The following is a 20,924-nucleotide window of genomic DNA, read 5'->3' as shown; positions in this document are numbered from 1 at the left end:
TGGGCAACACCACTTAGAATTAAGTCCAGGGTCACCTCCCCTTTGGTCAGTTTCATGACCAGCTGTTGTAGGACACAGTCATTTAGGATATCAAGAAATTTAACCTCTTTGCCATGACTGGAATATGCATTTATCTGGTCAATGTGAGGATAATTGAAGTCACCCATTATTACAACACTTCCTCATTTGGAGGCCTCCCTGATTTTGTTTTCCATCTCAAGGTCACCCTGAGCATTTTGGTCTGGGGAACAATAGCATGTTCCTAGCACTACATTAGTTTTGGGGCCCTGTATTGTTACCTACAGCACTTCTGTGGAAGAGTCTTCCCCGTTTAGGTGCTCTAGTCTACTTGACACAATGCCCTCTTTGATGTACAGAGCAACACCGCACCCAGTAAGTCCTTCCCTGTCCTTCCTGTAAAGCTTGTATCCAGGGATGACCATATCCCACTGGTTCTCTCCATTCCACCAGGTTTCTGTAATGCCCAGGTTCTCCTTTGAAACCAAACACTCCAATTCTCCCATTTGAGCTCAGTGGCTTCTAGCATTTGCATAGAAACAGCTATACACGGTGTCCTTCCCCAGATGTCTCTGGCGTGTCTCTTTTTCACTGTTGCACTTTAGGCCTTAGCTAGACCTAAGGTTTATCCCGGGATCTTCCCGGGGTCATCCCTGCCTGCTCCTGGGATATCCTGTGTGTCATTTACATGAACAGGGATGACCCCGGGACAATCCCAGGATAAACCTTAGGTCTAGCTAAGGCCTTAGCCTCTTTGATTAACTATCATGTTCTATCCTGTACTCATGGCCTATTTGTTCCCCTTCTACATTGGGACATCGAAAACATTTTTATATTCATCTCCTTCAGATGATTTAACCTGAACTGGATGCTTCCCAGCTCCTGTCAGCTTTCCCCCAGGGTTTAGTTTAAAAGCTGCTCTGCCACCTTTTTTATGTTCAGCGCCAGCAGTCTGGTTCCATTTTGGTTTAAGTGTAGCCCGTCCCTCTTGTACAGGCCCAGCTTGTCCCACTTGGACTGTTTGGCGTTCATTATTGTATCTATATGTTCACGGCAATTGTTCAGCAAGTCATAAATAGTTGTCACTTACCACAATAGTTTTTTCATGTATCATTGGTCATGGGTAATAAGCCACTCAGAACCCTACAACAGCCCTTGGGTTCTGGCTGGCTTGTTACCCACAGCAACAAGCCATCCTGGCCAGGTTATCATGAGTTGCGCTGCCAAGAATAATTGTGCTAATCCCTCCAACACACATGACGAAATAAACCATGATCATGTGAACCCTGTCAGTCTGTTTCATCTAGGAAAACCTGGAAATGCAATGTTACCACACTTTTGAGCATCTTGTTCAATCATGGAATATTAAAGACTGCCTGGAATTTATTTGACACAGTGAGGTTCATGAAGGTTTTTTTTAAAAAAGAGAACAACCCAAAAATAGAACAAGACTAATCTCCAAGGTTTCCACTCTCCTTACCCACTTGACTAATCCACCTTTGGCTACCTTTATCAGTCATGAAAGACAAGGGTTGAATATGCATGTGGTCAATCTCACTCACCTTTCCCAGAATCGTTTCCACATCGTCAGTCTGTACAAATGGAAAAGTATCTATTAAACAGGACAAGCAGCTGCTTGAAGGTACGTTCACTGGATCTGTACTAACAATGGCATCCAAGTCATTGTCTGCAACATCTCTTGCAAAGTGGTCACAGTGGGCTATATAATGGTTCACATCCCTAACTCATGGATCAATATGTAATCATTAAACAAAAAACCCCTATGATTTACAAAACAATGTTTAGGCTCTAGAGTTTTCAACCAAACACAAAAATGCAGGGGAATTGGGAGTTAAGGGTCACAAGCCTTAACACCGCATCCTCCTTAAGGAGTCAGAAAGTGCAAGTGAAATTCTCATTCTCCCAAAGCAGATAAATCCTGAGGACAGGATGGAGAATAATCATGGTGACTGTGGGGTTGTGGAAAACTGATGACAAACAACATAGGGCCACCTATTTCTCTCTTTTAGAGCATCTTCTCATGTTGAGAGTTGCAACCCATCATATCTGACAGGCAGTAGGTTGGGGAAGGCTGTTCTAGAGCAAGGGCAGGCAGTATGTAGATCTCCAGATGTTTGGAAGTTCAACTCGTAAAAGCACCTACCAGCATGGGCAGTGATCAGGAACGCTGGGAGTTGATGTAAAAAATAAATAAATCAGGATAGATCTATTTTCTTTTCACATCTGTTCTAAAGTATGATGTTTTCCAGCATTCAGATATGCAATCCATCAAGGAACTCCAAAAGAGCTGCATCACTTTAAATAGACTGTTGTAAACCAAATGAAGTGACAATGACTGAATCTTGAATACCTAATCCAGACATTTCTTCATGCATTAAAATTAGTTTTCAACACATGGCATAGGTTTTCTATTTATTGAATATCAGATATATGGTGTTGGGGGACTAACACAGTGGAATTTTCTTACATGTTCAACAGTGTGAGATCAAAGGAAGAGCTAGCACCTAGTACTTTCATGCATAAAGATTATTTTAAAATTAATAATGAAAATGATTTTTGTCTTCCCCATAACATATGACATGGGAGTTGCAGTGCAACACATCTGGAGAGCACCAGGCTAGGGAAGTTTGGTTTACACTTGAATCCTGTACATGTCTTCTCAGAAGTCAGTGCCACTGAGTTCACTAGGGTTTACTAAAAGTGGTATACGATTGCAAACTTATCTCATCAGAAAGGTGTTCAAGACAGCCAACTAAAGCTTTTCTACTCTGTCACTTTGATGAGATGACGTATTGTGGAGGGATTGTCGGGAGTGAACAATATATTTTGTATAAACACATTTTAAGAAAGATTTTTTTTGGCTCTTTGAAGGGCCGGATATTGACCAAAAATTGATTGGTTCTTGATCTTTAATGAATACTGTCCTTTTGTCATCAGTTGTGCTGCTATATGGGAGATGTGTGTGAGAGAAAAGTATTGGGCAGTCCCTGTATTTGGTAAGAATATAGAACAGTGTTCCACAACCTGCTTCTCTCAAGATGTTTGAGATTACAAGTCCCAGCATTCCTGACCATGGGACATACTGACTTGCAATGATGGGAGTTGTAATTCAGCACCTTTGGAGGGCACCAGGTTGGGGAAGGGCTGCAGAGAGCGGTTGCTGAGAACATGGATCTGCCAGGAGTGGTGAGGCTGGGTTTCTGGCAGACGCAGCTGGGCAACTTTATGGCCTGTTAGTCCCTCTGTTTGGTAGCTTGAAGGAGCACCTGTCTCATAAAGCAAATGGGCACATGAGAACTATAATTATGGTCTGCCACCACCCCCTTTTTTGTCTTTAGTAGTCTGTAGTCCAGACCTCTTTAGAAGGGGGAATAGTGCTATGTGGTTGGGGTCAGTTTAAATTTTCTCCAAGGGTACTTTACTCAGTGCCCCAGTTCGCAAAAAGATTGAGGATTTCTCCCAACTCCAATTCTTGAAGTTACTAGACCTGTTGAAAATAGATTTTAAAACTTAAGCAGGAAAACAGTGAATACCCCTTTTAACTTGTTAAACTTGTTAAAACAATGACATTCCACGCAAGAAGTCTTAAGATATGAATGGTTTATAAAGAAAAGTAAAAAGTACATCAGATACGGAAGTGAAATGTCAAACATGCAATGATTAGAAAGAAAATACATGTTCATAGTATGCAAAATACACTAAGTTTAACTGTTTCTAAGACCTATTAGAAAAAAAGTGTGACTAGGCTGAAAACAATGTTGTCGGCCCAGAAGCACTTAAAACTTACACCATCCCAAACTGGTGAAGCTCAATGCTTTCCCCCCCTGTCGAGCCTTAACGAAGGACACATGGCTGTGTGTCCTTAAATATGTATTTTTATTATCAGAATGTATATACCCTGCTTATCCAGGAGGCTTACATTAAAAATACAACATTTAAAAAAAAATCATTAAAAGCTAAAACAGGAAATCTATAAAATAATATATCAGTAGTAACATTAGGTTCAAGTTATTGTTATTGGCATTTAAAGCTTTAAGCAACTTAGTATCAGGTTACCTGCAAGATTTTCTTCCTCTGTATAGAGCTGTTACTTCACGGAGGTCTTGCTGTTCATGCCACATCCTGCAGCAACACAGTAACGAGCCTTTTCTGTGGTGGCACCTCTCTCTCTCCGGAATATTCACAATAAAAAAAGGGAGAGTTAAGGGTTGGGATATGCCAGGGCAAACAAGTTTCTATTAATCATCAAAAGCACATGATGGCCAGTGCCTGATGTACTGCAGAGAGGAGGTCATTCCAGAGGGAGGGTGCCACCACAGAAAAGGCCCGTTACGGTGTTGCTTCAGGATGTGGCATGAACAGCAAGACCTCCCATGAAGATCACAGTGGTGTAACAGGTCTATAATCTTTCAGGTAACTTGTCTAAGCATTGTTCTGCTTTTGTAATTATGTATTGTTTTATAATTTCTTATAAACCACTGAGATTTTTTAAAAAGGGAAGTGATATTTAATTGTTATAAAATAAATAAATAAATAAATATAAAAACAGCACAAGGATAAAATAAAATGAACCAATTAAAACAGTTCAGCCTAAGTTAAAAGTCTGGGAAGACCCGTAGCCACCCAAAATAACTCCTCCAGATGACGCGATGCACCAAGAGAATCGCTATTTTACTCTGAGCATCCCACTTCAGGAACACTCCCTTGAAACTACTAGATTGTGCACCTGGTCAGGCAGGTAGGAGTGATTTGCATTACAGTGGAGTCTATGCATTCAAGATCCATCACTATTTTAAGAACTAGGAAATGAATGTACATTTCAGCCAAGTGTCTTTTCATTCCAGGTGGCCAAAGGGCTATAGTCAAGGCCTTTTTGTTTCTTCAAACCTGGGTGAATTTGCAGTTCTGTCTTGTCTTGAGATGCATGTTTTTCCCATACAGGCCCCCCACACAGTGGGAAGACAGCCCTGGCTGCGAAGATTGCAGAGGAATCGAACTTCCCATTTATCAAGATCTGCTCTCCTGATAAGATGATTGGCTTTTCAGAAACTGCCAAGTGCCAGGCAATTAAGAAGGTAGAGACTGCAGATGTCTTCTCAGTGCCAGTTTTTGTCTGGTGGCACTGGGCGCTGCGTCATTTTTGTCACCGCTCTGTCTGTGCTTGGTGGTTTGTTGCAATATTACGAGCTAACCATGCTGTTCTGGATTCAAATCAAGCACAATGACTGGTGTCTGTTGTAGCTGATATGGGGGCACATATTCTAGATTGTGTGGAGAGCCTCCATGGATAGGGGAGGCTCTCCTTTTCAAAATATTGCCTCCATGTGTAGAGGATGATGGAAGAGTGTGAGGAATATGCTCCCTCTCCTGTACATATTTTGCCTACGTAGAAAAGGAGCACCTGAATTGGATTCAAATTGAAATCAAGTACCATACTTTACCTTGCTTAAGTAGAGAAGCTCCACTCACCTAGCATGACAGAGGCGTATAGGAACTTCCACACAGAGAGTGTAAGGTGAGGGAGATGTCTTCTATTTGGATGAATAGAGTGGTGGGGGAGGGGAAAGAGTCACTTTAAAATCAAAAGCATTTGCCCCCTCCTCTTTAGAATGCAGACATTTCCCCGAGACTTCTGAGCTGCAATTAATACTATGCTCTTCCAAATTTAAGGAAAATGTGTCATAAGAATGTTTAGGGAGGGGAGTAGATTGATATTACTTAATGCAAATTGGCAAGAAGATGCTTGTTTTTTCCAAAAATTGGGAGCATTTTCTCTCAAGAATTCCAAATTTCTAATAACCTCTCCAAAGGAAGGAATTGCTGGCAATACATTCATTAATCTCTGTGTTTTTAGCAAAGACTTTGAAACACCTGTTCTTAAGGCTTGACTGGGCCTGTTCAGGACAGCAACCATTGCCAAGCTGTTACTGCTGGAATTTGTCTCATGTTCTAAGATTTTTTTTACCATCTTAGAATATATTGAGTCTTGTTTACAAGTGTAAAAACATGAAATAAAAATAATACTATGCCTTTTTAACTAAAGATTCAGTTTATGCCAACTTTATGTTTTTGGTTTTTTTAAAATAAAAGTGCAGTCATTGTGGGTATCACACAAAAGACAGAAATTGATGGGAGTTTTTTCTTTTTGAAAAATAGATCTTTGATGATGCTTACAAGTCTCAGCTGAGCTGTGTGGTGGTGGATGACATTGAAAGGCTCCTAGGTGAGAAAAGTGGAAGATGGGATATATGTGGCGAATAATACAGTCAAATGGCATCTATATGGGGCTTTGTTTGGGCCAGGGCCTCTTTCCACAGCGTTCATTTCCATTCTAGGGCTCTCCTTCCCAAAGCAGCTGAGCTTGGATATGAATGCCATCATGAAAGGATTGCACCTTTAAAGGCTGTCTAAAAATAATTTTAAATAAATACGTAAATAAAAAGGCAGTGTTACTCAAGTTGTGTGAGAGAGTCAGTGGAGTGTCAGATCCAGCTCTCATGCAGTTGAATGCAGGTGACGCAGAGGCCAGGGAGGAAGGTGAGGCACTCTATAGGTACCTAAGAGCCAGTCTCCTATTTCCTTAGAGCAGTGAGCAAGCCTGACACAGAAGACTTTATAGGGTATATAAAGAGTATCACTTGACCTGCTTTGGCCTATCAACATAAAGAGGCCCAGTAGGTGATCTTCCTGCTATTCTGACCTCCCTCAGGAAACCAGTTCCAGGTATGCTGTGGGCTTCAGCCCCAGAAGGGGCAGTTAACACATGACAGCACTGACCCAGACCTCCAGAATTTGAAACCGAATAATAATAGAATTTTTGTTGTCAATTTATGTAAACTTCAGTGAATTGTCTTGTTGTTTTCACCTTTCAGATTATGTTCCAATTGGGCCACGATTCTCAAATCTGGTATTACAGGCTCTTCTGGTGTTGCTAAAGAAAGCACCACCTCATGTAAGTCTTCTATTCCTGAGGCAGGATAAAATATTTGTAAGCTGGATTGTAAACTCATTTAGGGTAAAAAGGAGAAAAGAGCAGTACTCAGCCACACACACACACACAAACACACACAAAAACCCACTTCTGTTTCTGTGTTTTTAGTTGAGGTAGCCTGTGCATTTTCAAAAGCATAATGGTTAGAATCTCTGTGTGTGTTAACATGTGTTACCAAAACACCCACAATCTTGGGCATAAAGATTTTGCATGGGTTGCGGGAGGGAGGCAATCAATTCATTTGCTATTCACAGTTTCAATTTGTTACCCAAGGATCTCAGTTAGGGAAAGGTTTTATCTCAATAATAGAACATCAACTTTCCACGTAGAAGATCACAGGTTCCATTCCTAACGGTGCCAAATAAAACAGTTCTTCTCGGGTAGCCGGGCTGGGAAAGACCTGGAAACCTCCAAGTGAGAAATTGCCATTCGACATAATGGGAATCTAGAGGGAGTCTCAAGGAAGCTTGACTATGGTTTGGTGTGTTATCTAAATTATCAGCAGCCATCTGTTGACAATTCACTTCCTGAGTTGGCTGTACCACGGAGGTGGGAATGGATTTATGAACTTGAGGGCTGAGCAGATGAGCATCTCTGAACCATGGTTTGGGATCTAACCTATGTTTAATGTAAATCATGGTTTGGCATAATGTCTGAAATAAACAAATCCAACTTGGTGTAAGGCATTTTCAATATCTTTTTTCAGGTATTTGCAATATTTTTTTCCAATCAGGACAGAGTAGTCTCATCTCCTTGAATAAACCCTTCATCATTCCCTTTTGAATCTTTAATGGTATCTGTGCATTGGGCATCCCAATTGATTATTTTGATTATGGTTTTCTAGCCGGTCGGTGCTCGCTACAAGGTTTTCAATTTTGACAGGTTTTAAAAAAACACTTCCTCTTATTTTCCACAATGTATTCTGCTTTTATTAGTCGTGGGGGTGGGGGGCAGGCAAGCACATGGAATCCTCTAAGCCAGGGTTGGGCAACTTGTGGCCCTTCAGCTGGTTTGGCCTACAGCTCCTAGAAACTCTTACCATAGGCTACGCTGGCTAGGGCTGATGGGAGATATAGTCTGGAGCACCACAAGTTGCGCACCCTGGTCTAAACCAACCAATTAAATCGTATTCAGACATTTCTCTGGTTTCCACATACTTTCAAGCATGGTTTTTTGGGGCTTTTTTTTTCTTAGAGAAAGCTGCAATTCTCAGGAAACTAGATTCTGCACATACTACCACATTCTGCATTTCTTCTGTGCTTCTGTGAAATTGTAGAATACATAGTCCTGTTTATAGGGCAATAATCCACCCAAATGTTCCAGTGCAAATTTTGGTCAGTTTATTCTTCTTCTGCCAGTTATAGGGCTGATTCCTGAAGGATGTTTCATTCTATTTTTTTAAAAGAACCTTCCAAAATCGCCATTCATTTTCATGTGGTGAGGTGTTTATACGAGAGCTTCCCTACTCCCAAACAGAAAAGCTTCAGGCATGTTTACATTAGCTGGGTGGCTTTGGCAGTTCATTTTTTCTTTCAGCCTTACCTGCCTCTCTGGTTTTTCTATTGAGGAAAAAGAGGATAGCCCCATGTAGACATGTCTGAATTCCCTGGAGAGGGTGAGTTACTAATGTGAGAAATAATTAAATGTCTATTATTCCACACGGTGGCACAATTGTACCAGCACCTCCCCACATGACAATGTCAAGATAAAGCTGCTGAGTGAGGGTTTTCACGCAGTGTTTTGTTTGATAAAGTAACGGACCCTAAGCAATGAAATTTTGCCTTTTTAGTTTGCAGACAGCCTTTGTTGCTTTGGTATATATATGGGACACCACAAAGCAAATGAAACCAGTTGAATCAAACAGCTGCATTTGTGGCATGTGTGCCTCCTTCATCTTTCTGAATACAGTGGCCAGTTTGTATGATTCTCATTGTTCTTTCCTGTCATTCATGCAGTTTGTCTGCATCCAGTGCCCTGTAAATTCAGCTCACAAACAAGTTATGCATTCCTTTTCCATTGCAGCATCATGTTCTGAGGTGAACGCCATGGTTTTTATGCAGGCTTATGCCAGCTATCTCCTAGGATTTCCTGTTCCTTTTTGTGTGGTTGCCCTTCTTTCACAGGAGTAAAAATGTTTTTTTTTTTTAAAAGCAACTCTGTTGGTCTCACAGCATTAATTAGGATTATTGAGATTCACACTGCCCAGATGTTTTGGGATTCTTCTGCTTTGTAAAAACCAAATGTGAAGAAAAAAAATCAGAATTCTCTCCCTCTTCACTAGATGCAAGATGATGATAGAAAAACACACTTTGTCTGTTTGTCATTTTCTTTTAGATAGTATCTCTCACCCATTCAGAGAAAATTCAGAACATAGTTTAAATGTTCTTTTTTCTAAAGTAAAGGGAAGCAACCCCCCCTTCCCCTGCTCTTTTACTTCAGTCAAGTTTCCTGGGTTTTGCAAGTAGAAGAGATTGTTGGGGGAGGAGAGGGAGAGACTGAAAAGCGCTGTCTCAGCAGGGAGCCAAGCCAGAGAAAAAAGGGTTTCTCTGAGAATGGAGCACTAACAGCTCGCCAAACCTGCGAGGCTGGCTTCATCTACATGCAGAGTCACACAAGGCATTGGATACTTGGGAACCCCATGGAGGCTTCACATGTGGTTCCCTGCTGGTTCCTCTGAAAAAGCTAACAATTGGATTCAGTGGGTGAAAGCCCATTGTGGTAGTTCTCCCCCTCTTTTTTCTTTTCTTAATCTGGACATACAATTTGATCAGTGTTATGAGAAATGCAGTGGACTCTTTGGGATGTTCCCTATATAGGCCTGCTTAAGAACAACACTTCCCAATATTTGCCCTACATATTTTCCCAAGGAGGGGCAGGGAAGAAACGAGAATAGGCTTACTTGGGATATTCCAAAGTGTTGATACAATGATGGTCCATCTGTGGGACTCAGAGATTCTGCAGTGTGTGGAGAGCGGGTCACTTAAGGCTGTATTTTCATGTAACTTTGTGCGGGGGGGGGGGGGGACCGTGATAGGTTTCGATTGTAGTTCTTGCCTTCAGTACATTCCCCATACAAAAGAATATGTTAAGGTTCTCCTGTACTCCTTCAGAGAGGGTATGAGTCTCTTGAAGGCCACGTATTTGAGAATGACACACTGACTTGGTTGGCACATAACGCCAATTCATGGATTGTTTAGCCCATGAATCGCCAGGTTTACATCAGAGTAAGTGACCCAGCTGCCACCCCACGCACTTGCAGCATTCACTTTTCATAAACATAAATGGGGTGTTCTTGGTTTTTTTTGATGCAACATGCAAACCCAGCTCTCTGGGTTGTTGAGGGACAAGCAACCCAGAGTTTTAACCCATTGTTTGTTGCTAGATTAAAACAACATTTTTAATTCCAAAACAAACAATGGGTTAAAACTCCGAGTTGCTTGTCCCTCAACAACCCAGAGAGCTGGGTTTGGATATTACATCAAACAACTCAAGTTCATAAAACTTAAAATGGCAGGTATAACTTTATTTTGGAAGGTTTTCTCATGCATGAGGGAAAAGGAGCCTTTGATCTCAGATGCCCAAATGCAAACATTTCAAAAACATTTAAAGACATAGAATCATAGAATCAAAGAATAGCAGAGTTGGAAGGGGCCTACAAGGCCATCGAGTCCAACCCCCTGCTCAATGCAGGAATCCACCCTAAAGCATCCCTGACAGATGGTTGTCCAGCTGCCTCTTGAAGGCCTCTAGTGTGGGAGAGCCCACAACCTTCCTATATAACTGATTCCACAGTCAGGAAGTTTTTCCTGATGTCCAGCCGGAATCTGGCTTCCTTTAACTTGAGCCCGTTATTCCGTGTCCTGCACTCTGGGAGGATCGAGAAGAGATCCTGGCCCTCCTCTGTGTGACAACCTTTTAGGTATTTGACCGTTGAGGGCTGATTTTAAAGTGTCTGGGGGCAAACACAGGGTTGGCAACTGGATGGTGTTTCTCTACTATGAAGTGATACATGTAATTCACAAGAGAGAAGAGGCAGGCACGGGAGTTGCTTAATCTTCTCCTTGCTGCTTTTCCCATGAAATCCACTCACCATATATTTCACATGATAGGAAAATCCAGAAGGAGGCAGAGCTGTGGTCCATTCCACTTTTCTGCTACATCTTACTCACAAATCACCCACCACTTGGCAACCAAGGAGAGTTCACTGGAGTTCCCAGTTTTTCATATCCCTTCATAGAGTTAGATTGGCTTTTGTGAGTTGTGTTTATAAATTTGAGGGAAATTTGGGGCTTATAATTATGTGTCCACCTGAGTTGGACAATAATGTAATTCTAATAATATAATAGCTTAATGAGTGTCTTCCCAGTTCAGATGAAGAGTGTGCCTGATAGTACTCTAACATATTTTTCAGCATGTGTTTGGTAATCCATCTCTCCAGCGACCATGGCTAAACTCCGTGACCATGGCTAAACTCCATGGCAACATTGCATTACTGCCTTGGTGGACTCCAACTTTCATCACAATAATCTCTATGCTTAAGAAATTTAGGCCTTTCTTCTTTCAGCAGCTGGAAAAGCTGTTCTCCTTCAGACATGCCACCATTATCCTGGTATAATCAGGCTCACCTTGCCAAAGAGGTTAGCTCAGGTGCTGGGGCTACTCATTTGAAACAGGAGGAAAATCAGTTTGTGGAGAAAAGCAACAGAATTAAATTGCTTGGTGATGCCTTTGGAGATCATTCAAGCAGAGACCTGAACTGCACTTGGGTTCCTGTAATCTTCAGCTTAGACCTCAAAATGTCTGATTGAGGAGAAATTTAAATTTTCAATTTGTTTGATGCTAGTGCTTAGCAAATCTTGACCTCGTAAAGATTCTCCAAATTCTTCTTTGTGGTCTCTGTGCATGACACATAAGGGCTCTGTGCCTGCGCAGAGCCTTGATTCAGGAAACTTCCATAGCTGAGGAACCTTTTAGCGGACACTCTCCCCTACTGCCGTACTGCACTCGTCCTGGGCATGTTCCCATCCAGTTCCTCCATTCTTTTTCAACCACCTTGCTGGTTGCCTGGATGGGAACTTTTTCATTCAAATTGCATTAAAATTACAGTGTTTGCTGAGGGTTTTCCCTCTATTTCTATCTTTTTTTATTCTGCTGTCGTTCCTCTTAACTATGTTTTTGGATGTTTTGTTGGATTTTTCTTTACGATCGTTGATTGCAGTTCATTAAGTTATAGCCTCAAAGACACCCGTCAGAAAATGGGTTCATTGTGATAGCAAATTGCTACCTACTGATGGGGATTCCCTCTGCCTCTTTTGCTTGGGTGAGGTTCATGGCATCGAAACCTCTTCACACTCAAGTTTTTATAAAAGAGGGCCATAGGAATCAACCAGATAGATTGAACGTAGTCTTTTGGGAAAAGGCTCTAAAGGCGACAACAAACACGGAGTGGCTCCGCAGCTATGGGAGTCTCCAACAGAGCCCCCTAGCATGGTATCGCCTAGCACCTCATGGCACTCATTAGCTCTGGACACAAGGAGAATGAATCCCCGACTCCAGGGTGCTCTTTGACTCTCGCTGTTGCTAAAAAATTATCCAAGATTGCTAGATTAACAACTGTTATCCAGAGGACCTTCCAGACTGTGGAATGGCCTGCTGGGAGAGATCCGCCAACTCAATAGTCTTTCTGAATATAAAAAAGCAATAAAGACTGATCTCTTCTGACAGGCCTACCCAGTCGAATTTTAAGATGTCTCACTGGCTGTTATTTTCATAATGTATTAGTTTTTATATGTTTTAATCACTTTTATGTATTTTATAATATTTTGTATTCTATGTTGTCCCCCGCCTCGATCCAGAGGGAGAGGCAGGTAATAAATATTTTTTTAGTTCATCATCATTATTATTATTATTATTATTATTATTATTGAAGGAGAGAGTTCTTAAGACTGCACTGGAGGTGCAAAAGAAAAAGGATATTAGGAAGATGTCAGAATCAGTGCCCAAACTGCCTCTGCTATCCCCTACCATTATTGGATTCCCCCAATACCATCTGTGCCATTGGCATGTGTATTGAGGTCGGAATCAACCTTTACAGTAGCACTATTGGCACCGACACTGATGCTGAGGTCATAATCAACCTGTACGGAGTCTACTTCTGCAGGTAAAATTGAGGACTCTTCTTCTATATGAGACTAGCATAGCTCTTACCCTCATCACACCTACAAACTGAATTTAGTCATTGGGAGGATTCCCCGGAATCAGTTCGCTCATACCATCCAGGTGAAAGAAGGGACATTCATTACTGTAAGAGGTCCTGTTCTTCATTCTCAGAATGGGACAGGGGTTCCGACTGGCCCTCTCCATCTTGTAGGGCACATCATTACAACAAATGGCAATATCAAAGAGATCAGAAGGTGTATTATGATCGTATGAGGTATCTAGGAGCAATGTCTTCTCATTACCAATCTACTCCTGCCACGGTATCGAAGCTGTTCACCAAAAATGTTTTCCTTCCTCCTCCACTGGCACCACACTCTACTGTGCTTCTTGTGCAAGGTCCTATGACTTGAGAGTTGGATCTTCAGCCACATAGCATTCAACCAGTTTCTTCAGACCTTCTACTACTGGCATCCTACTCCACGAACTGGAGGGCAAGAGAATACACCTGTCTCCGCTGGATAAGGAAGTTTGATGATTAGATCTTCTGGGGTAAAGAATACACGCTCCACCTGCTCTTAGACCCAGGTTCATGAATTTCCAGACCACCATAGCACGGGCCCAGCTCTTCGTATGGGAGAAAATGAGTTCCCTCTGTGGTTATTTACTGGAAGATCAGAGGGAACTTGTGAGGTTTTTCCAAGCAGAAGTGCTTAAACTCTCCAAACAGCAAATAAAGACAGCGAGGCACCAGGCAAAAGCCACAGTCGGAACTGCTCAGTGTGTAGGCATGCCTGGTTGCAGGTTTGGCACTGGAGGCTCACTCCCATACCAAGGATCTTCCCTTTGATGGAGAGGGCTTTTTAATGCTAAGCCAAACAAAGGAATTGACACTTCCCAAATAGCCAAAACCACCGCTTGAAAAATGGGTCTTGGACAACAGCCTACTCCATACAGACCTCATTGATGCTTCTGTCAGCAGCCTCCTTACCACTATGACACCATCAGGATTGCACCTCTAGATACAAAGCACCTCAACAGCAAAGGTGTCAGTATTTTGCAATGTGATCTCACCAGACCTGAGGAAAACTGGACGACACCTTAAAGCATTGCCTTTGACTTAACAACTTTTTATCTTCATCCCCTTGCCTGTCTCCCTGTCTTTGGAACTCCTCTCTCTCCTTTCGCCCCCGGAATGGACTTCAGGAACATCAGACACCATCCTAGCCATCGTCCTCAGGGGCTACAGGATCGAGTTCGATGTCCTCCCTCCCATGGGTCCTGCCCATGTGACTCCTCCATCAGACTTGGTGAAGTTGGAGACAGAATATCTTTTGTGGAAGGGAGCCATCCAGAAAGTACTTCCTTACTGTCACACCAAAGGGTTTTTCTCCTGCTACTTTACAATACCCAAACAGGATGGAGGACTTTGACCAATCCTGGACCTCTAGGACCTGAACTGGGTGACAACATTGACTACAATCCTCCCACCCCTATGGCAGGGAGTGTAGTTCACATCAGTAGATCTCAAGGACACATACTTCCACATTGCGATCAAAGGTTTGCATAAAAAATATCTTCACTTCCCTATTGGTTGCAGTGTGTTCCAGTTTCATGTTTTGCCCATCGGATTGGCCACTACTTGGGAGTATTCACAAAATGATCTGTGCACATTACTGTATCCTGGGCATAGATATCTACCCATAGTTTGGTGATTATTTAATTGTAGCATTACCCCAGAAAGATCTCTGTCATTCAACACTCATTGTCCTCAACCTCTTCAATTCATTGGGTCTTATCCCACAAGAAGTCGAAGCTGACCCCAGCTCAGGAAATCACATTTATTGGGGCCATACTAGACTTGGTAACCCAGTGGGCTTATCTCCCAAGAGATTGTGCTTGGGCCCTTGTCTAGCAAAGGATTTAGTCAGTCACCAGATCGTTACAGTGTTTTCTATCCAGCTTCTGTTGCGACTGATGGCAGCCATGGTCTTAGTGGTACAGTGGGAGTGGGCTAGTCTTCAAATGAGGCCACTATAGAATTGGTTTCTTTGGGTCTTCAACAATAGTGAAGATGCCCATCAGACTCGATTGCTAATCCCAAGCAATGTTTTATTCACACTCAAGTGGTGGACAAGAATAGATAACCAGCTTCAGGGGATTCCTTTCATCCAGCCATCACCATCTCAGATACTTATCGCAGATGCTTCCCTCTTCAGCTGGGGAACTCACCGCAGGCCCCTTCAAATACAAGGCAGATGGTCTGGAACTGAGATGAAGCATCGTATCAGTTTTCTAGAGCTCCTTGCAGTGCAAAAGGCACTATGTGCCCACGAGGTGGATCTTCAGAACCGATGAGTCCAGGTCCTCACTGACAACACTGCAGTGGTATGGTGCATCAGCAAACAAGGAAGAATTCAATTGTCAAAATTGATTCGGTTGACATTCAACATCTTTCACATATGTAAGGCAGTTAGGAGGAATCATCCTTGACTGCCTTACATATTGCAGGAATAGACAATGTACTTGCAGACTCTCTAAGATGAGCCCACGATTCATCACACAAGTGATGTTGGACTTGTTTGTGACACCAGAATGCAGTATGCAAGAGGTTCTGTACAAGAGGAGGAGTGGGACATTGCCCGATGGGAAATGTGTTTCTCTTGTCATGAACTGGGGAGTTTTTTGACACATTCCCTCCATTTCCGTTACAAAAGTGCTCGCAAAGATTGGAAGAGATGGAACAGACTGCAACTTGATTGTGCAGTGGTGGCTGGGCCCTCTGTAAAAAACGACCAAGGGGTACCTTGTGCATTAGCCGTTGCTCCCGAACCTCCTCTCTTGATCCTGAGGATGAATTTGTCATTGAGATCTATCCATGCTCAAGTTGGCAGTGTGGAGAATCAATCCATAAATGGATCTGCATCAATGATTGTCACCTGATAATCTGAAGACTTTGAAGGTGGCTAGGAAACCATCGACAAGACATTCGTATGCCAGTAAGTGGCAACATTTAACGCTTCCGCTGTGACCAACACAGCTTTGTTGATTGCATTCTTTAGTTCCTGTACTCTTCACTGCAAAAGGACTCAGATATTCCTCCATAAGGGTATACTTGGCAGCCGTTTCTGCTACACACCTGCTGATCCAAGATTTTTCTGTGTTTACTCACCCTATTGTTCGTCAGTTCTTGAAGCGACTGAAAAACCTCTTGCCAGTACTGACCTGTGATTGCTTTCATGGAAATAGCTTTCCTGACGGCCATTATGTATGCCAGGAGGTCGAGTGAACCCTCCATATTTAATATTTCACAGGGATAAGGTGGTGCTGCAACCAGACATTTCTTTTCTTCTGTCAGGGTTATTGTATTTTCATGTTAGTTAGGATATAATTCTACCAAACTTCCTTCCATCCCCTGCATCGCCATTAGAAGTGGCATTGCATGCTGTGGACGTTTGTCAAGTGTTAGCCTTCTACCAATCCAGGTCAGAGGGGGCCAAGGAAAGGACTACAGTGTCTTCCTAGAAGTTTGCTTCTTGTGTTGTTCAGACTATACGCCCAGCATATGAGATTGTTGGGCTAGAACTCTCGAGTCCAGTTAGAGCCCATTTGACAGAGGACATGGCTACATTGATGGCTTTTGGATGAGGAGTGCTGTTGCCAGACTTGTGTAAAGCCACAACTTGGGGCAAGCCGTTGATCTTTATTAAGCATTTCAGGATCGATGTTCAAGCTTGAGCAGATTGCTCAATCAGGATGCAGTCTTGTCTCCGATCCTGCAATAGGACACTGACTCACCTTCAGTAAGTCAGTTTGTGAATTGCCTATATGTGTCGTGCACAGAGACCATGAAGAAGAAAGGCAGGTTGCTTACCTGTAACTGTTGTTCTTCAAGTGGTCGTCTGTGCATTCATACAACCCAACCACTGACCCCGCTTCAGTGTCAATATCGATGTTGGTACCATGGTATGTTTTTTGTGCCCTCAGTTTCGAGACTGTATCAGATGGTCTCAAGGAACTGAGGGACTGAGCAGAAACCTGATAAGGACATGCACAGGAGGGCAGTGGAGGAGATATCCCACCAAAATGCTTCTCAGCTTTGGAAGTTTCCTGAATCAAGGCTCTGCGCAGATGCAGAGCCCGTATGTATGAATGTGCAGATGACCACTCGAAGAACCAGTTACAGGTAAGCAACCTGCCTTTCCATTTCCAAGCTTGTTCTGACTTGTGGGCTTTGGTTCCCCCCTTTTTTTGCGTGAAGATTTGTGCATATTTTCACAAATGTATACATCAGTTATTTGTGTTTTTTAGATGTAGGCATTTTTCTCCCACTGATTAAAGTGTGTTTGTGCACGTTTTTCAAATGTACGCATTTGAAAATGTACAGACTTTGTGTTTGGTTCTGGGAGATGCAAACTGGGTAAATTCTGGTAAAAAAAACACCTGGAATGAATTTTGTATGCATCTCTACATGATACTGATCTCTTGTTTTTCTCAATTAGTCAAAAACTTCACTTATCTGAAACTGTTGGGTAAGCTTACGGAAAGCAGAGGGTAGCTGCTTTTTTAACGTTTTAAAGGCTAATATAGCTATGCTACAAACCTATCTTTGTTTTATACCAATATTACTGCAGTGGCTCCCCTCGCCCCCCAAAGAATTCTGAAAAGTGTTCTGGAAAGTGTTGGTGAAGGTGCCAATAATTCTATTAGATACTCTAGCACTGCCATCAGCCACCCCAAGCTGTAGTCCCCAGGCTCCTTGGAGAGAGATTTCAGATTACTTTTTTAAAGGGTTAAACAAATTCATGGAGGACAGTATTATTCTTAGCAATGATAGCTAAATGGAACCTCTTTGTTTAGAGTTAGTAATACCTCTAAATACAAGCAAAACCACATGCCCTTCTTTGAGTTTTCTGGAGGCATCTGACTAGCAGGTGCTGGAAAATGGATGCTTGGCAATCCACCCAGCTGGATGGACCTTGGTCTGATCCAGCTGGGTAGATTTGTACTATCAGAAGGAAAGGCTTTTAAACCAGATTAAGAGTGCAATCCTATGGATTGCGCCCTCGATGCTCTTAAGCCTCCGAATTCAGAGGCTTATGAGTATCCAGTGCAGAGCAGGAGATGTGGTGGAGGCGATCCACTGCACTTCCCGCTCTGCATTTCAACTCGAGCTTTTTCACCTTCTTCTCCAGGGAAGGAGGCTGGAGAAGCCTCAGGATTCCTCATAAGTGAGCCTCTTGAGTCCCCTCCCCACCCTCACCCACTGGAATGCCCCCTTGACCTCATCTCTGAAGTCACTTTTGCGACCTCAGAGAGGGAGCAGGTAGTGCAGATTCCTGGGTCCAAAGATTGCTCCCCATCCCTTAAGATGCTAACTGTTTAAAAGGAGCGATGGAAACCAGAGTTTAAAATGAATCGTTTTCTTTATATGTTGGTTATTTGTTATCATCTATTAGACTATAGGTCATAACAAAGTAATATTTCCCAAAAGAATGTTGGAAATGCATTAACTTTCCTTTTGTCGAATCTTCTTCTCTCTCCTCATGCTTTTTCTTTTAAACAATATACAGGGTCGCAAGCTCTTGCTCATTGGGACCACCAGTCGCAAGGATGTCCTGCAGGAGATGGAGATGCTGGATGCCTTCAGCACTACTGTCCATATTCCCAACATTGCCACAGGAGATCACCTCATGGAGGCCCTGGAGGTTAGGAGGAAGGGAGTTTGAAAGAAAAGCCCCATTTCTTTTGAATTGTGGGCATGGGGAGAACTGGGGCAAGCGGAGTGCATGCCTGCGGCCTGTGTGTGGAAGGCTTGAAATCCTGGTGTGGAGTTACGTCATGGCAAATCTAGCTCTCATCATGGGATGGGCAGGGAAGTGTGAAGGTGGCAGTACATTTCTTCCCCATCAGGAATGTGGGGGAAACAAGCACCTCCAGAAACCTTAGGAATAGTTACTATGTAAATTTAGAATCCAGAGAGGACATTTCAGTAGGTAAGACGTCTTGTTGTCAATGGCTGATCTCCCAGCCCATAGCCTTTCATTCCCGTTTTTCCTTAATGACCTTCTAGGTGCATGAGACCCCAGCACACCATTTTCAAAGGTGCAAACATGTTGAAGCTTGTTTTGCAAAATATGGGATACTGCTTCTATATATACCCCATTAGCTATAAGCCCAAGGTTGTAGAATTGAGGGGATTGGGAGAAAGGGAATCCATAGATGTACTTAATGTCTGCTGCTTTGCAAAGAATAGCAATCTATTTTATGAATATGGGAGGCATTGAATCACCCTCAGAACTTGCAGGGGGAGCTTAGGTGCTGCCTTTTTATTATCTGAACTATAACTAATAAGAAGTATAGCTGTTAAGAACAAAATCCATTAATATGAGGATGGCAAAATTTAATGGGTTGATTAAGCAACTAACCCTAATCTGACAACACTTTATATGTTCAATGATCAATACAACCTGCTAGTTTAGGCGCAGAGTTAAGTCTATCTCATGTTGGCTCAAGTTCCACAAAGCCAGAAAATTGGAAGCTAAGGCTGATGCCTTAACAGACATATGCCCCATGATCAGTGATGACGTTGTGGAGTGTCACAACTTACCCTCTCTGCACCTGTACTGTTGCCTGCTTTTTCAGGCCCAAATCCAAATGGGGAAGATGGAACGCCTGGGACCAACAAAGATGCCCCACATTATGTTGGTTTTGTACTGTCTTATGAAGCATGTGGCCCTTAATGCGTTGCCAGAGGAATCCTCCTATGAGTTGATCCATGCATGCTTGTGGCTTGTAAGCAAGCACAATTTGTGACATTGCACAACATCATCACTGATCACGGGGCACGTATGTTAAGACATTAAGCTTAGCTTCCAATTTCCTGGCTTTGTGGAGCTTGAACCAACAAGTTCCACAAAGCCTGGACTTAAAGCAGTAGGTTTTTAAGAAGAAAATTTATTATTACAGTGTTCTGGAAAAAACCCCACAAACTAAAAAACAACAACGCAAACAAGTAATTAACTGGGCAGATGTCCACAAATGCTGAGTAGAAATGTCCCTGTAAGTTCAGAAAGGCTTGCTTCTGAGTCACTCTGCACAGGGGTCCAGAGAGCATTTTCTTTTTCCTCCCTCTCTTTTTCGGTGAGATCTCTGTCAGGTAGAATGTTCTGTCAGTCAATGATCTGTCTGTCAGCCCTCAAAATGACCTCACCTCAGTTGGCAGTTTCCTGTTACCTCTCTCCCACTGTCTCAGAATGCTGACAGGAGAACTGCACTGGGTGTGCTTGACGTATGTCTAAAAGTGTGGGGAGAGAGTCCATGGAACGATTCTCTAAGAATCAATCTGAGTATTGTGTCAAGTTCTGGGCGCCACACTTAAAGAAGGATGAGACAAGCTGGAGGAGGTTCAGCGGAAGGCAATGGGGATGATCAGGGATCTGGAAACAAAGCCCTTTGAGGAGAGACTGAAAGAACTGGGCATGTTTTGCCTTTAGAAGAGAGGACTGAGGGAAGTGTGATAGTACTCATAGAATCATAGAACAGCAGAGTTGGAAGGGGCCTACAAGGCCATCGAGTCCAACCCCCTGCTCAATGCAGGAATCCACCCTAAAGCATCCCTGACAGATGGTCGTCCAGCTGCCTCTTGAAGGCCTCTAGTGTGGGAGAGCCCACAACCTCATGAGGCAACTGATTCCATTGTCGTGCTGCTCTAACAGTCAGGAAGTTTTTCCTGATG

At 42.8% G+C, this 20,924-nt stretch overlaps 1 protein-coding gene across 2 annotated transcripts in view; it reads left to right on the top strand.

Moving 5' to 3' along the window:
• Positions 1-20,924, top strand: part of NSF (N-ethylmaleimide sensitive factor, vesicle fusing ATPase) — a 196,841-nt gene that overhangs the window by 152,556 nt on the left and 23,361 nt on the right. For both annotated transcript variants that reach the window (XM_063138459.1, XM_063138458.1), the window contains exons 15-18: positions 4,981-5,114; positions 6,196-6,262; positions 6,912-6,991; positions 18,760-18,894. In XM_063138459.1, coding sequence (XP_062994529.1) covers positions 4,981-5,114; positions 6,196-6,262; positions 6,912-6,991; positions 18,760-18,894 — 416 coding nt within the window. The remainder of the gene's footprint in view (positions 1-4,980; positions 5,115-6,195; positions 6,263-6,911; positions 6,992-18,759; positions 18,895-20,924) is intronic.

Source organism: Elgaria multicarinata, chromosome 11, assembly GCF_023053635.1.
Source record: "Elgaria multicarinata webbii isolate HBS135686 ecotype San Diego chromosome 11, rElgMul1.1.pri, whole genome shotgun sequence".
NCBI classification, from domain to species: domain Eukaryota; kingdom Metazoa; phylum Chordata; class Lepidosauria; order Squamata; family Anguidae; genus Elgaria; species Elgaria multicarinata.
Note: the sequence above shows the minus strand (reverse complement) of the source record. Positions and strands in the feature narration are given on the sequence as shown.